General features: G+C 36.5%; 1 protein-coding gene across 18 annotated transcripts; it reads right to left on the bottom strand.

The window, feature by feature from the left end:
• Positions 1-3512: 3512 nt before the first annotated feature.
• On the bottom strand, positions 3513-13723 carry LOC127799993 (RNA-binding protein P-like). 18 transcript variants are annotated; one of them, XR_008022708.1, is made up of 5 exons: positions 12305-13723; positions 5744-5878; positions 5624-5662; positions 5104-5188; positions 3513-4704 (listed from the first exon to the last, which is right to left on the bottom strand). XR_008022708.1 is itself a non-coding variant. In XM_052334340.1 (2 exons), exons 1-2 carry the CDS (start codon positions 13627-13629, stop codon positions 5848-5850), a joined length of 1356 nt encoding a protein of 451 aa, XP_052190300.1. In that variant the 5' UTR covers positions 13630-13723; the 3' UTR covers positions 3513-5847. The 18 variants fall into 18 exon arrangements, 2 of the variants coding, with proteins under 2 accessions (XP_052190300.1, XP_052190301.1); XR_008022700.1 differs by having other exon boundaries at positions 3513-4470; positions 4655-4704; positions 5104-5878; XR_008022707.1 differs by having other exon boundaries at positions 5104-5215; positions 5624-5878.
• Positions 13724-15366: the final 1643 nt, after the last annotated feature.

Genomic DNA, 15366 nt, shown 5'->3' with positions numbered 1-15366 from the left:
AAATATTTTTATTTTTAATTAAATGCTATTAAACACATAAAGAATTGCGCTCCGCCTTGAAAATAGAGTTCTGTAAAATGTTACTGTCAACAAATGAACTAAATTTGAAAAGAAAAATCTTTGTTTCCAATTTTCTAAATTATAAACTAGCTTTTCCTATTTCCAACATTTAAAAGCCTTTTCCAATTTTTTTATAAAAATGACAACTAAAAAGCTTTAAAAAATTAAGAAATAAAAACTGTAAAATATAAGACACCATTCGGTGTTGTATTCAGTGTTATTTGTAGAGGGAATAGAAATTAAAAGAAACTAAAAGAAAGAATCAGTAAATTCTATTTAGATTTTTTTTGTTGCTTGAGCACTTTGTAGGAAAAAATTATAAACTGTAATCTTTTCAGGTCTTACTTACACAGCACATTGCACATATCAAAACTTGTTCACACTGCATGAGACAAATAGACCTCAACTCGCCCTAATTGAGACAAGGCCAAAACTAAGCTGACCTAATTTTGGGAAACAAGGCAAGTTTAAGGGTCCCAGCGAAAATACAGGCCGGGGATGGCATTTATTTTGCCCAGCCTGTAGGTATCCCATTAATCCAATCCCTTTGAAGCAGAGAATGTACCCAAAATTTTCTCCTACTAGTTGGGCAAGTATGGACTGGGAAAAAAAATCCTCAACCAACACCCACCCTACTTCGAGGCAAGTCAATCCTAATTAACCTAGTTAAGCGCAATAGGGGCAAGTTTGAGGATTCCTCTTCCAAGATGACGGGATGGGGATTGAGAGGGAATTTAAAATTTTTCAACCAAATACAAGTCCAGTAAGGGGCATTGAGACTTAAAGGATGCAATTTTAACATATAATATAAATATCTCACAAATTTAATTCACTTTGAGCAAGAATAAAAAACCTTTCTCCTCAGTCCTCACAGATATGGACTAAGAGAAGAGAGATCTGAGCCCCACAGGTATAGCACATGATTAAGATCATATACGAATTGGTCTCTCAAAAAGTCCTGAACTTTGGCCGTTATATAGTCAAGGATTCCATGTTCGAATCTTGTTATTGAGTTCTGTGATTAATCTCTCTTGCAAAAATTTTGAGGTTAAGCTGCGGGGACCATTAAGGTGAGAGAGTTCACCTTTGGTCCCAAAGAGAAGAGATATTCGAGCCCCAAAACATAGGTCAAGTTGTCATACAAACGATATGCTAGTGTTAATTCAATGGATCGTGAGTTCGATCCTCGTTTTGCGCAGTGAGATAAAACCTCACACCTATAATTTATCTCACCTAACGTAATTGAGAGCATGAACATTAAAAACCATGCAAGGGTGATCATCTCAACAGAGAGACATTCGAGTAGACACCGCCACAACTCGTAACCAACTAACTCATAAATATTTAATTAATATTTTAATTTAATTTATACTTCTATTGGACAAGAGTAGAAGCATGCCAACTTAATTACATAAAGGGAGTTAATTTGGCCTAACCCGATGCGTGATTTTTATTGAGATGATAAATAAATGTGCTGATTTCCTATGGCGGCACTGAAGTCTTCTATTGTAAAAAAACTTTGAATTTCCCTTCAGCTGAATAAAATTATAGGCTCAAATTGCTTTATTAGAGTTTGGGAATGTCCCTTGAGCGGAAATTGGTTACAGTGCAGATAATCTTTTTAATATTTATCTCCTTTAAGTAATAGAACTTATTTTCTCAATCTTATAATTACTTGTATCCATTTTAGTTACAGAGAATACTATAAGCTATATATATATATTTTATATAAATAAATTAAACAAGAAAGGAAAAGGTGAATGAAGGATATAACCCAAGCATAAATATAAGTAAGAGACGAAGGTATAGGTTGAGCAATTAGACAAGTTATATGTCAGTGTTAATTCGATGAGTCATGAGTTCAATTCACATCTTAAGTAATGAGATAAAATTTCACACTTGCGATATACCTCATCTGACGTAATTGAGAATACGAGCACCAGAAAGAGTCACGCTTCTTGGTGCTCGTATTCTCAAGTCCTGCAAGTTTTGGGGGCAAAAACTGAAATGTACATGCAAGCAAGAAAGTGCTTCAAATGTATGTAATAATTCCCTTGAAACATAATCTCATGGGAGAAGTTTTTCGGTCATTCACTATCCAAGCGCATGCAATTTCGAACCCAACTTGAATTGAACATTTTAGAGAGCCGCTGTGGCTTCCACAAATTGTTTTTTGTGGCGCTTGAGAAATTGAAGTCCTTAATACAAGGAGGAGGGGCTGTGGTTAGTTTTGGGAGAGGAGGAGACCAAGGAGCTTTCATCCACGTACCATCCTAGCAATACTTGAAGATGCTCAACAAAAGTAGGGAAATGACAAAGCATTGCAAAAATGGATAAAAAAAACTTCGATGGCATTCTCTACGAGTTTCATTTTTGAATGTCGGTTTTAAATTTTTTAAAATATATTTTTTTTACCATTCTAAAAAACTGTTCTTCAAAACAAAAAAAAAAAAATTAAAAAACACATTTATTTTAAAATTTTAAAAACTATTTTTTTAATTATTATGATATTTTATTTAATAAATTATTAATATACATCTTAATAATAATTTATATTAAATTATACACTTAATAATATAACATACGTTATTTTATATTTTTAATTATAATATAAATATATTATATTTTTAAATTTTTAAATAAATATATAATTTTATTTAATAATAATTTTTTAATTATTTTTTCCCTTTTCTTTTTCTATCTTTTCTCCCCCTCTTTTTTTTCTTCTCTTTTCTTTTTCTTCTTCTCTGACGCCCTACATCTTCTCCGACGCTGGCGACCACCGCCGATTAGAGGCAACCACTTGACCCCCAATGGCCCATCGATCTACATACCCAAAAATCAAAAAGATTCAACGGTCAAATTTCCTTAAATTTAGCAAGAGTAAAGAGAAGAGATGAAAGAGTAGACAAAACCAACAACTAGCTAGGGGGCGATTGATGGCAATGGTCTCGATGGAGATAGAGACTAGTCAAAAGCACTGGTCATGGTGGCGATGGGGGATGGGTCAATGACATTAGTCACGGTAGCGATAGGGGGTGCAATCGACGACGATGGCAGTGATTGTCGATGGCTAGAAAAGGAAAACAAAATGAAGAGAATATAGGAGATAGATGAGAGATATGGGTCTGTGCAAGTGGGGGTAGGGGCGAGTGCGGGGCAGGGCTGGAGTTTTTTGTATTTTCAATACTTTGGGTGTTTTTAGTTAGTTTGGATTGAAAACTCAAAATAACGAATGTTATTTTGAATTTTTTTTATAATTTTTTTTTTATTTTTTAAAATACGTTTATAAAAAAAAAAAAAAAGGCTTTTAGTGTTCGAAAAACTAAAAATTCAAAATAAGTTTAAAACAGCAAAGAGAACAAAACCTCATGTTTTATTACAAAATTAGGAAGAAAATTAAACAGATAAAAAGAAATTTGATAGAATTGCTAGACAACAGGGACTTTCAATTGAAGGGAGAAATATACGTGATTACGTTAGACAATGTGTGAATTGATAATCAAAATGGATATGGATCTAGAGGAACTTCCGTCATTATTACTTGTCCAAAAAATGTTGCACTGATTACGCGACACTTCCACCTCATTGTTTGTCACATTTGCTAAAAGATGATTGCTGGTTATTTAAGTAAACCCAAATTTGGACCCAAAAAATGAATAAAGTCCAAATCTCGTGGCCATCGGGAAGGAAGTGAGAAGTGTGGCGGTATTCCCTTAGCTGCAAAGGCCCTTGAAGAAAGAGTTAGACTTTTCATAAAAGATATTCAAATTTAGAATTTACCTGGAGATGATCAAGATTCTATCCTGCCTTCCTAAGATTAAGTTTCTACGATCCTTTCTTCCATCCGAAAAAAAATAAAATAAAAAACACTATAGTAACTTAATACTAAGGAAGGCACGATACTATAACCTTTCACCGGAATTAAAATGATGCTTTGTATATCGCGGTGTTTTTAGGGAGGGTAACTCTCCTTTAGACGGCTAATTGACTCATTTTATGTGAACAATGGAGTTGGAAGATATTGAAAATAGAAAATGGAATGAGCATTTGAAACCTTTTTTTACAACAAGTCAACAAAATGTTTTTCGGCAACATTACTGGGAAATTGCTTGATCTTATAATGACCTCGCCCGGTCATTATTAAATATAAATATGATATTATATTGTTTGGAACCTCCAATAGTATTTTAAATATTGGGGGTTTATATCCATAATAGTGGCAATGTGCTTCTGAGTTCAATCTCACATTTTAACTGTCTCACTTCCCTTCAGGTTGGGAAAATACTTAAATGCAATAGTGATACCATGTTCTCATGCTAATGTGGTATCACAATCTAATTACAAGCCACCTACACTTGAATTCCTAATGCTCCATGTTTAATAGGAAGAGTTCTTGTTGCTGAGTTCCTGACAGAAATATCATATTAAAATTTGATGCAGCTCGCATTTCTTTCATGGAAAAAATATTCCACGTGAAAGAACCCATTCAAAATCAAAATGATTCATTCTGATGTTTAATCTAAATTTTATGAATTAAATCAAAATATAAAGCTAATAAAAGAACCCAAATTAAAGGGGAGAAAGTGTTTACCTCTGATGAATCCATCCTCGGATATGAACAATGTCATCTGCCCATTTTACCTTATCCAATCAAACTTACAACACTAGTCAGTCAGTTAACAACATACCAAGCGTCATCTCACCATTATAGGTTGAGGCTTCCGCTCATTAAGAATAAATCGTTTTCTTTTTCTTTGTCGAAATACAATTTTATCACAACAAAAGAGAGAATATTCCTAACCTCCATAGATAAATTAAATGGAAACTAAATATAAACATGATTTAATGTTGAACATTGTTCAACTTTATCAATTAGGATGAGACTTTCCTGCTTTTCTAGGAGTTTTGAAGTACAACTTAAAAAATAAAAATCAACTTTAGCAATGTATTTTTTGAACAAAATCAAAGATATGAACCCAAACGGTAATGTTAAGAAATAGCGCTTCCAGACTAGCAGGTGCTGAGGCAGGAGAAGCTTACCCTTCACATGTTGCTAATTGAAGGAGAGAAGCAGATGCCTCCCAAGTAGCAAAATTCCGATTTATCATGCACTGTCACTAGACCTCTGTACTAGCAAGAAACGCTGTCAACTCTTCAACAATATAACATAGCCATGTCATAATAATATACCCAAAAACTGCAGACACCACATTGAATGCAGGACACCTGAAATCCTATTACCACAAAAGATTCTCCTCATAAACTTTACAATGTGAATAAACAAAGGCCTCCGAGACAATTTAACTGATGGACATCAATATCTATATACAATGTACTGACATCTTTCTTATTCTCTATGAAACATTTCAATCTGAAATTGTAATTCTTTTTCTACCACTCAGCCACATAAAAACGGAATGATGGTCACAGAATTAAGGCATTAAGGTGACGGTAGTCAATATCAGCATGACTTAACAATAATCTTTAAATTTATCAACATGAGCACATACATGACAAATAGACAAAGTCGTACACAAACTTTTTTGGAATAGATCAATACCTGCTCGGCTACATGTGAGCATTCTTTATGCACTTGTATCTAAAACAATGTGCAGAACGCTTAATATATATTGAAATACAAAAAAGTCACACTATCAATAGATAATGCACATTAAGTCACCTTTAATAAGGCAAAGCCAATGCCAATATGAGCGTAACAGAAGCACTTGACTGCCTTCCTTCCTCGGCAAAAAGCAAGGGGAGATCACACTTGTAATGCTGAGTTCATGACTTCCACGCACATCCCAACAATAACCTAAAAAAAAAAACCTTGAACTTCTAAGACTCGTAGTGCTCCACAACCACTACCACTTTGTTGGCACAGCAATTCAGTATGAGATTATCTGTTGACTAATCCCATAAAATGTATGACCAGTATATATATACCGAAAGTTCCCTTTTCACCAATATGACTTGGATGCACGATTATCATATTTGATTGCCTCTTATCCTCTAAAAACAATCTGTCAGCACACGTCTAAAAGAACTAGAGGTCAGACACTTGAAAACCTTAAACTTCTAAGCACTCCAAAAATAGCCCAGCCTATATCTTTAAAATCAAGGAAACAATTTAATACCAATTCATTTCTGTAAGCCATTGAAAATGCATCAACATCATAAAAGGACTCTCCCATACCTCCACTTTGATCAATCCTTGGGATCAAAAGAAAGCAAAGAAGAGAAATAAATGTCAAAAGAATAAAAAGAACGGATTGAAATTGATCCAAAACAACTATCCCTAAAATGCCCATTAACCTTTAGGATATATAAAAAGATAAATATATGCAAAGATATCTAAAAGAGATGCAAGATGCCTTACTAGTCAGAAAGAAGCAATAAGTACCAAATATTAACCCAACTGCCCAAGCATATCTGAATTGTATTTAATTATTTATTAAACAAACAAATGCCAGCTACGTTCTTTTGATTAGAAAAAAGTAAAATTAGGTAAACAAGTAAATATTGTGAAGCTTCAGTAATTATGCCACAACAGTATGCTACGGTTGCTACCAAAGAATGTATACAGCTCCAAAATTCACCAACAACAATTTCAGTATAATCACAATATAGAAGACATGGATATAACTTATAACTAGAAATTATTTTTTTTAAACCAAAACAAAAAAGGTGGTAGATTCTCTTTAAAAAAAAAGCCATGTAGCACACTATTTATCAACCTTAAGTAGTAGGAATTTTAGTTCACTCGAGAAGAATTCCATAACTAACTACTACTATGGCTCTTCTTTGCATTTTCTTTTACACATAATCAGTCATCCATATATCAAATGGCCAGGCTGCAAGCATGATTTGCAGCGGACACCAAAAAATATGATTAAACTAATAGTATCGCACGTAGTATCCTGTGAACATCGAAACTACCATTAGCATTTAAAATGAGCATCAATTATTTGATTTTAAATAAAATAACTTTAGTAGTAATTAAAGTAGAAACTAATAGTATTACTGATAGTAAAGCCATCTGTGGCAATTAAAGCACAAGAGATAAGCCTGAAACATGAAGTGCTCTCTTTAGAAAATCACTTGCCGCATAAAAGCAAGATGGGCACATGGGAGTTGATGGAATCATATGAATTTTTCACAACCAAAACATCTCAACAGAAAAGCATTCAAAACCGTCCAGTAACCTAACAGTTCAGTTAGCAAAGCAATAAAAATGGATCACCAAGAAAGTTGTATCCTGTAAATATGGAAAATTTCATTTTCAGAACTAATAATAATAAAAATACATTAAAAAACAAGTACTTCAGAAAAATATAAATTAAAAAAGCTGTGCCTGATGCAAACAAAACAATAAAACATGAAATCCAGAAAGAGAAATAATGAATATCAAATGGAAAACGAAATTCCTCTGTGATAATCAAAGAGCAAGACCATATTGTACACATATATATACTAGAAGGAGAAAGGGGGATGCCAGAGGAAGCAAAATACATCAGCAGACATAAAGCTCACCTTTTGAAAGGAAAATAACCAACTTAATTTAAAAAAAAAAAAAGAGTATCTAAAATTAAGAAAGATCAAAATATCATAAAGAACATCCAAAATATCTTCAAACCCATACGAGGAGGCTAATGACAGACTGTCAGCCAAGCTATCATTAAGCTTGCTCAGTAGGAACTAAGAATTACAAAAATAAATCACTTGAAAGTTTCTCTCTGAAATTGCAACGTCCAGTACCATGCAGTTAGCCTAGAGTATGCCATAGATAACATTCTCCAATAGTGAACACGTTCAACAAGCTGAGCTGCATTTCATCTGCAAGTAAGGAGCCGATGTATGTAAAGGGTAACAACAAAATTCTAAATCAGCTGCATGAGAGGAATTGAATATAAATGAAAAGATTATCTCAATGGAGTAGGACTTTCAAGTTAGACAGCAAACTTGTGTTTCTTAAAGGATGAATAATTTAATCACTTAACACACTAGTTACAGGTCACATAATAGGCGATTATAAATAATCTGTGGTACAGGTTCTGACCCATGTTTTATAGTAAGTTCTTGCATAAAGAAATTCAACAAGGGGACTTTTGGGGGCAAATAATAACATGGGAGCAGCTTCAAGTATCCTTTTAAAGTGCTCACTGCCAAATAAATTACAAGAATTTATCAGGCCATAGAGATGTAAAAGCCATAGAGATGTAAAAGATTCAATAAAAAAAAAAAAGAAGAGCAAACAGGTAATGAAGCAATACTATAGAGCATTGGCAAGTGCTGGTTGAAATTAAAAAAAAAAAAAAAATCAAAAGTGGAGAAAGGTGTCAAGCCATTAGATCAGTAAAAATTATAACCATGCTGCAGTATGACCATCCACTAAAACCAATGACAGCAGGAATCAAATTAACCTTGTGTGTGGTAGGATGCACAGGTGAGTAAGTTTTGGGGGGATGAAGCAAGGAGGTCAAAAGCTTTAATAGGGTTGCCTCATGGAAGGGCATTACAAAATGTTGCAAGGTTTTACCTAACTTTCATGACATCCACGATGCAGATAAGATAAACATCGTGGTATGCCATCACCGATATGGGACTGCATCAAGGTTCTGCACTAAGTCCATAATTATTTGTTTTAATAATGGATGAACTCACTAAACACATTCAGACAGAGATGCCATGGTGTATGCTATTTGTAGATGACATAGTGTTGATGGATGAAACAAAAGAGGGAGTGAACACTAAGCTTGAATTGTGGAGAAACAATTTAGAATCTAAGGGATTTAAATTAAGTAGAAGGAAAACAAAATATATGGAATGTAAATTTAGTAAGAATGCAAAGTGGAGGATATTATAATAAAATTGGAGGACCAAATCATACAAAGAAAAGACCATTTTAGATATTTGGAATCATTGATTCAAAAAGATGGAGAAATTCAGGAGTGTTATGTGACGATAAAATCCCATTAAAACTGAAAGGAAAATTCTACAGAACAGCTATAAGACAGTTTTGTTGTATGGCTTAGAATGTTGGGCAGTCAAATACCAACATGAGCAAAAGACGAGCGTAGCGGAGATGAGGATGCTAAGATGGATGTGCGACCATACAAGAAAAGATAAAATTAGAAATGAGGTTATTCGTAATAAGGTAAGAGTAGTGCCAATCAAGGAAAAGATGAGAGAGACTAGACTAAGATGGTTTGGTCATGTGAGAAGAAGACCAAGAGACGCTTTTGTGAGGAGAGTTGATGAAATGGAACAATAAGTCAAAAAAAGAGGTAGAGGCAAATCCAAGAAGACTTTGGGAGAAACATTAAAGTTTGATATGAAGTGTGTGGGCCTAAATGAAGATATGACAAAAGACATAAATACATGGAAGTCTAGAATTCATGTAGCTGACCCCATATAGTGGAATAAAGATTGGATATGTTGGTGGTGGTGGTGGTGTTAAAAAGGATAAAACAGAATGGCCAAGCAACACCATGCGTGCTGACAAATCCTACCCAACTCGTTGCCCCACTCTTTTTGCTTGATAAAAAGGGTAAGACTAGACCTCCAAGGGAGAACATGTGTGTTGACCAATCTTGCCCAACTTCTTGTTCCACCTATGAGGTTAGCCATGATGCATCAAGCAACCATGTTCTATAATTCATAGAGTTGGTCAACACCAAATGCTGTCCATGGGTCCAACAATACCACTACGCTTCCAAAGCGGTGTCATTAGCCCCTTCACCCTCTAAACACTAACAAAGCAGTGTGGAGGATCACTTACGACTTAGGGGAAGGAACTGAGGTTCACTGGAGTTGAAATCAAGGCTCCAAACTCACCAACATTTACTACCTACAACTAGATTACCACCTCAGTAGTGATATAGTTAGCCTTTTATCAAAAGCCTCTTATTTACTCTTTTGATACATGCATTGATTATGCAACTAGATATTTATCATTTTTTAATATAACCTTACCTTTTGGTTCTTCAATTGCTGTTATTGGCTTCTTAGTACAGCTTTTTAGTGGCAATGGTTTATATCTCTCTTTTGTATTCCATGTCTGTTTAGGCTGCCCTTTTGGTACCACTGGTTTCCATTTCCCATTGTTGCTGTATTGTTTTTCTTTTCCCATCCGATTGCACATGAGCAGCCTCCCCTTAATGATTCTAATACCCTATATTAACTAAAAAAGGATATAGAAGATTATATGACACACAGTAATTTAAATTGGGTATTGTGGGGTGTTGGACGAGATTGGGTGTTCAAGTTTGAAAAGGAAAGATAAGATGGTTGGATAAGATAAAGATTTAAAAGATAAGGAAGCCTAGAAGATAGGATAAAGCTCTAAGATTCAAGGGAGAGGTTCAAGCTTGAAACCAGAAGATAAAGGCCAGTATGTTTTGAATATTAGTTACTGCTATCTAAATTTGAATTTGGTCCTATTTTCTAGGAGATAAGAGTAGATATTTTGCCTTGTATAAATATCTCCCTTCAGATTCAATAAATTCACAAGTAAGCTTTCAAGAATTCAGCTTATTTCATGGGGCAAAGACAGTTGTCAAAGGTAGCTGAGGCCAAGTCGCAGCACCCTTCAAAAGGTGCTCTAAAACATAAGGCGTGCACCTCAAGCTATGTTACAAACCATGCTCCTTATGCTGAAAGACTTTAAACCCTGGAAGAATTAAGAAAACCCGGAATACAAAAAGAATGTCTCAGCTTTTTATGGGAAGTCAAAAGATCTCCTTTACCTTTTTAAGAGGAAGGTCCGCGATGTCATGAGAGAGAGAGAGAGAGAGAGAATCTTGGACAAACCAAAGTCTTCTTTTTTAAGTGAAAATCTTGGAATCCTTTCTGTCAATATGTATGTATATACATGTAGATCAGAAAGAGATAAGGCTGCCAGTGATCTATATGCACGTAGATCGTTGAATGGCAGCTGGAGCTCTCACAAGCAGGCATTCAGAAGCACTTGAACCTCGCATGCCAACATAAAGGGAGCACATGTAGGCGAGTGAGATTATGCTCAGGTCACCTGCCTTGCTTGTCAGAGGCAGGTGAATATCCTCCCGTAACCTATTTTGCAGCTGTTGTTGTTTTGTTTTGATTTTTCTGTTCGTGCACAGTGCTGCATCCTTTGTGTTTTTGTGTTGCTTCCAATTTCTCTTCAATTCTTTTGTTTCTTTTTATTCTCAACAAATACGTATTTAAGTGTATAACTTCTCTTTTTTCCGTTTCAACTAATATATATGCACCTCACATGCAAGAAGCTCATGCCTGGCATCCCACCCCTTGCCTAGGCCCCAAGCACTTTCCGCCTCAATGCACCTTGCACCTTTGACCAACAATGGGCAAAGATTTATTGGAATATGAGATAAAGAAATACGACCTAAACTGAGAAAGTTTTACTTCCAGGAGAGAAATTCACATGTAACGAATAATTTTAAAGAGCCAAATCACCTTTTGTACAAAGACAAGGTATAGTTCCATATCCCAAATATAAATTCAACACTCAAATAATCATCATTACATACTGGACATGGCATTCTCCAGGGAAGAAGAAATTAAAGAAAAACCATTCGGGCCCTCATGTGCGCAACTCAACTTACATATCAGAATAGGTAGCTCTAAAGTAGCAGGATCCATGTTCAGATGGTCAAACTAAGCATCCAAAGAAAAGTTAAAAGAAAAACAGAATCTCATTTAACTAATCAATTTCAGCATAACTAAGTATAAACTCGGGGTCTCTCAAACCTTTGGTCAAAATAATAGGTAAGATCAAAATTACAGATGACAAAAAACACACAGAACGTACAAAGCATCATGCACCTGTAGAATTACATAGTTCATAAACAATTAAAATCAGGAAAATGAAGGGCATTCTCAGTGCATGAGGCTTCCCAATTTGCAATGGTTGGAAAAGGCATCCTACCCCTACTCAACCAAAGGCTGTTTCCATGATTCACAACCCCACAACCTTCCAAAAATAATGGGGTAAACCTTAGAACAACCAAGGCTCACCCACCAAAATCAGGAAATATCAAATGTTTACATTCGTTATCATAAAATCTAAAATTCAAAAGTGAACAAAAATTATATGCAGAAATTAAAAAAAAAATGTATGAAAACCAATAAGAATTCAATATAATCTATAGCTATCAAAAACAACAGAAAAAATGCGTAAAACATAAATTCCGGATAACAAACAAAGAAATAGAAAGAGCAAACGGCAATCAGATCGTACCGCATATGTGTTGGGTACCCACTGAAAGACCCACCAGCACCAGGAGCTCTAACTGATGGCATCTGTCCAATTTGTGAGCTCGGGTACGCGTGCTGCAGGCCCTGTTGCGTTGGTGTAGCACTTGACCCATACACGCCAAGTACGGATTGAGTCGCACCTAAATTACCCAAACCTTGCGACCCAGGTGCACTATAACCCCCTAAACCCATAGTCGCACTACTTAATGGATAGGACCCACCAGCGCTACCCACAACTTGCCCCACCTGACTCGAACCAACGAACCCTCGGCCCAAACCAGCCGAAATCGGATTTATCATCCCCCCAGCGAGCATACCAGCATTTGGATTCGCAAGAAATCCACCATACACTAAACCGGGGTTCTGATTGAACAGAGCCAAATTCTGCGCCGCTGCCATCATCGGAGGCTGCACCTGTTGCACCGCTGTTGTCACGGATGCCGCACCTCCAGACTTATTCTTCCCTTCAATCGCCATCTGGCAGTGCAACTGGTGACCCTCAAACATCTTGTACGGATCCTGAATTGCCTTCCTCGCTGCTTCCTGTTTCTTGTACACAAACAATGCAAAACCACGGGACTTACCTGTTTGCATATCGAATCCCAGGGGACCGGTCTCGATTTCTCCAAATTTTGCGAAAAAAGCCCTCAACCTCTCCGGATCTACATCAGCCTGAACGTTGCTCACGTAAATCTTCCGACCGCCTGTGTCCTGGATCGGCGGCGGCGCCACCGGACCAATAGACGCCAACTGGCACGACGCGACCCGATTCCCGATCTTCTTCCTCGGCTGCTTCAACGCCTTGGTCGCTTCCCGCCTCGTCTTGAACTGGACGAAGCCGTAGCCCTTGGCCTTGCCTGTGACCCGGTCGAAGACGACGTTGCAGTCCTCGATCTCGCCGTAGGACTCGAAGGCGGAGACTAGGGTTTCGCGCGTTGTGTCCCACGCGAGGCCATACACGAAGATCTTGCGATGGGATACGTCACAATCCGCGGCATCGCGGAGGCGCGTGAAGAGGGAAGTGTCGGACACGGCGGCGCCGACGAGGAAGTCGATGAGCTGGTCCTTGGTGTAGGGCTCGAGAAGCTTCTGGATCTTCTCGGGCTCGGTCTCGCCGGAGGAGGAATCATCGTCTTCGTCCGAATCGGTCTGAATGGGAATCGCGGTGTCTTTGGTTGGGACTGGAACTTGGTATTTCTGAGGCTTCTTCTTCTTCCTGAGTTTCTTCTTGACGATTTTGACGTTACCTTGTGGTTGCCTCGTCACCGGCTTTTGCTTCTTCACCTTCCCTTTCCCCTTCTTCGCCATTGCTTGCGCAGAGTCGTGATCGAACCTCGCGAGGCGGCGCCCTAGGCTTCGGCTTTAGGGTTTACTTTCTTACCCACACGCATCTCTCTCATCATTTCTATCTTCTCCAACTCATTTCGAATATTTTTAATTAATATTATATTTTATTCTTTATTTTTTTTTATCTCCGTAAAAATATTTTCTAAAAATTATTTCACCCTTTTCAGCCTAAACTCCAATGAATTAAAGCTCCTTTAAATTCAGTCTTTTAATTAAATAAATATAACTATATCTTTATTGAGTTATTTATGTCACTCAAAATTTATACTAATTTTTATAACAAATTAATAAATTTTGTTAATATTTTAGGAATTTAAAATATCTAAAACTATCACCCCTTTATAGTTAAAACTTTCTTGATAATTTTTTTCAATTTATAATTCAAATATTTTTTTTAATTTATAAAAATATATCTATTATTCTTATTATTTATTTTTTAAGAAACATTCATTTACATAGAGGTGCTTTGGCTAGTATTGTATATTCCATTCTTGAAAACTTCCCTATTATGTTGCACGAAAACAAAAACGGAAAATATTTCGAAATGGAAACGTAGAAATAGTATTTTTTTAAAAAGTTAGGAAAAGAAAACACAGGGTAAACTGTAATTTTAAAAAATACATGGGTGTTTGTGAAATTAATTTATAATTTATATACTATAAATAATATTAAGTTTAATTTTATAAACCTTAAATTGCATTTCAGTGCACTCGCTGACAATGGCCAACCGCCGCCGCTTCATCCGTCTCTGCCACCGTCTTCGCCTCTCTCGCTTTTCACGGTCGACACGTCTCTTCCATCGTCGCAGCCTCTCTTGCCATCGACGAGTCTCTTGCCCTTACCATCACCTTCGATCTCGCATCTCTCATAGTTAATGCGTCTTTGCCATCATTGCTCGCTTCTCCGCCATCGACGAGTCTCTTACTCTCACCCTTACCTTCAATCGACGCATCTTTGCCACTGTCGCTCGCTTCTCACCCTCGTCGCCGACTACCGCTATACACTCCATCTCTTGCCTCACCGCCGACTATCGCCGCACACTCCATATCTCGCCTCGCCTCTCGGTGACCATTGTCTTCCTCATTGCAGGTGAGCTTATTGGTGGTCGTTGGAAATGCATTTCCAATGGGAAACACATTTCCCACATGTTTATGTAAATTGCGAAACTACTCCCGAAACGTTTCACAATTTACAGAAATGGCTTGAAAATCGTTTCGGGTCGTCTTTGCATTTTCGAAACGGGAAACGGTTTGAAAATGCCAAAACGACGCCTCTGAGCCGTTTTCGTGCATCATAGCTTCCGTACACCCTACTTATGTCAAATCCCATTTTGGATGATTCTTGAAATTACCATATTTGCACAATTTTTCGTTGTTCGTGCTTTCGATTTCAATTTCAACAGAAGAGGTAAATTACAGAAAAAAAATTTGTCTCATTGCATAAGATAAAAAATCAAATCCACAATCTATTGATACAAATTTCAATTTATCATGACCTAACCACTATAATTTATGTGGGGCATTTGGATGGTTATTTTTCAATAGTAGAAGTCAACTTCATTATGCACCCGCATGTGCCAACTTGAGTTGAGTAGTTTACTAAACTTGGGCCTAGCCACTAGAGCCGTTTATCAATAAAAACTTAACAAGTGAACAAAATTTAAACTCATGAACTCTTACATTAAATATGAATCAAATT

This window comes from Diospyros lotus, chromosome 4 (assembly GCF_014633365.1).
Source record: "Diospyros lotus cultivar Yz01 chromosome 4, ASM1463336v1, whole genome shotgun sequence".
Taxonomy (NCBI): Eukaryota; Viridiplantae; Streptophyta; class Magnoliopsida; order Ericales; family Ebenaceae; genus Diospyros; species Diospyros lotus.
This window is presented reverse-complemented; position numbering and strand designations above follow the sequence as displayed.

Excerpts from the sequence above, each read along its gene's own strand:
- LOC127799993 (XM_052334340.1), bottom strand. The coding sequence starts at position 13,629 with ATGGCGAAGAAGGGGAAAGGGAAGGTGAAGAAGCAAAAGCCGGTGACG. Across the intron at positions 5,879-12,304 it reads GGGTACCCAACACATATGCG|GTTATTGTTGGGATGTGCGT; the intron begins GTACGATCTGAT and ends TTTTTTTTTTAG.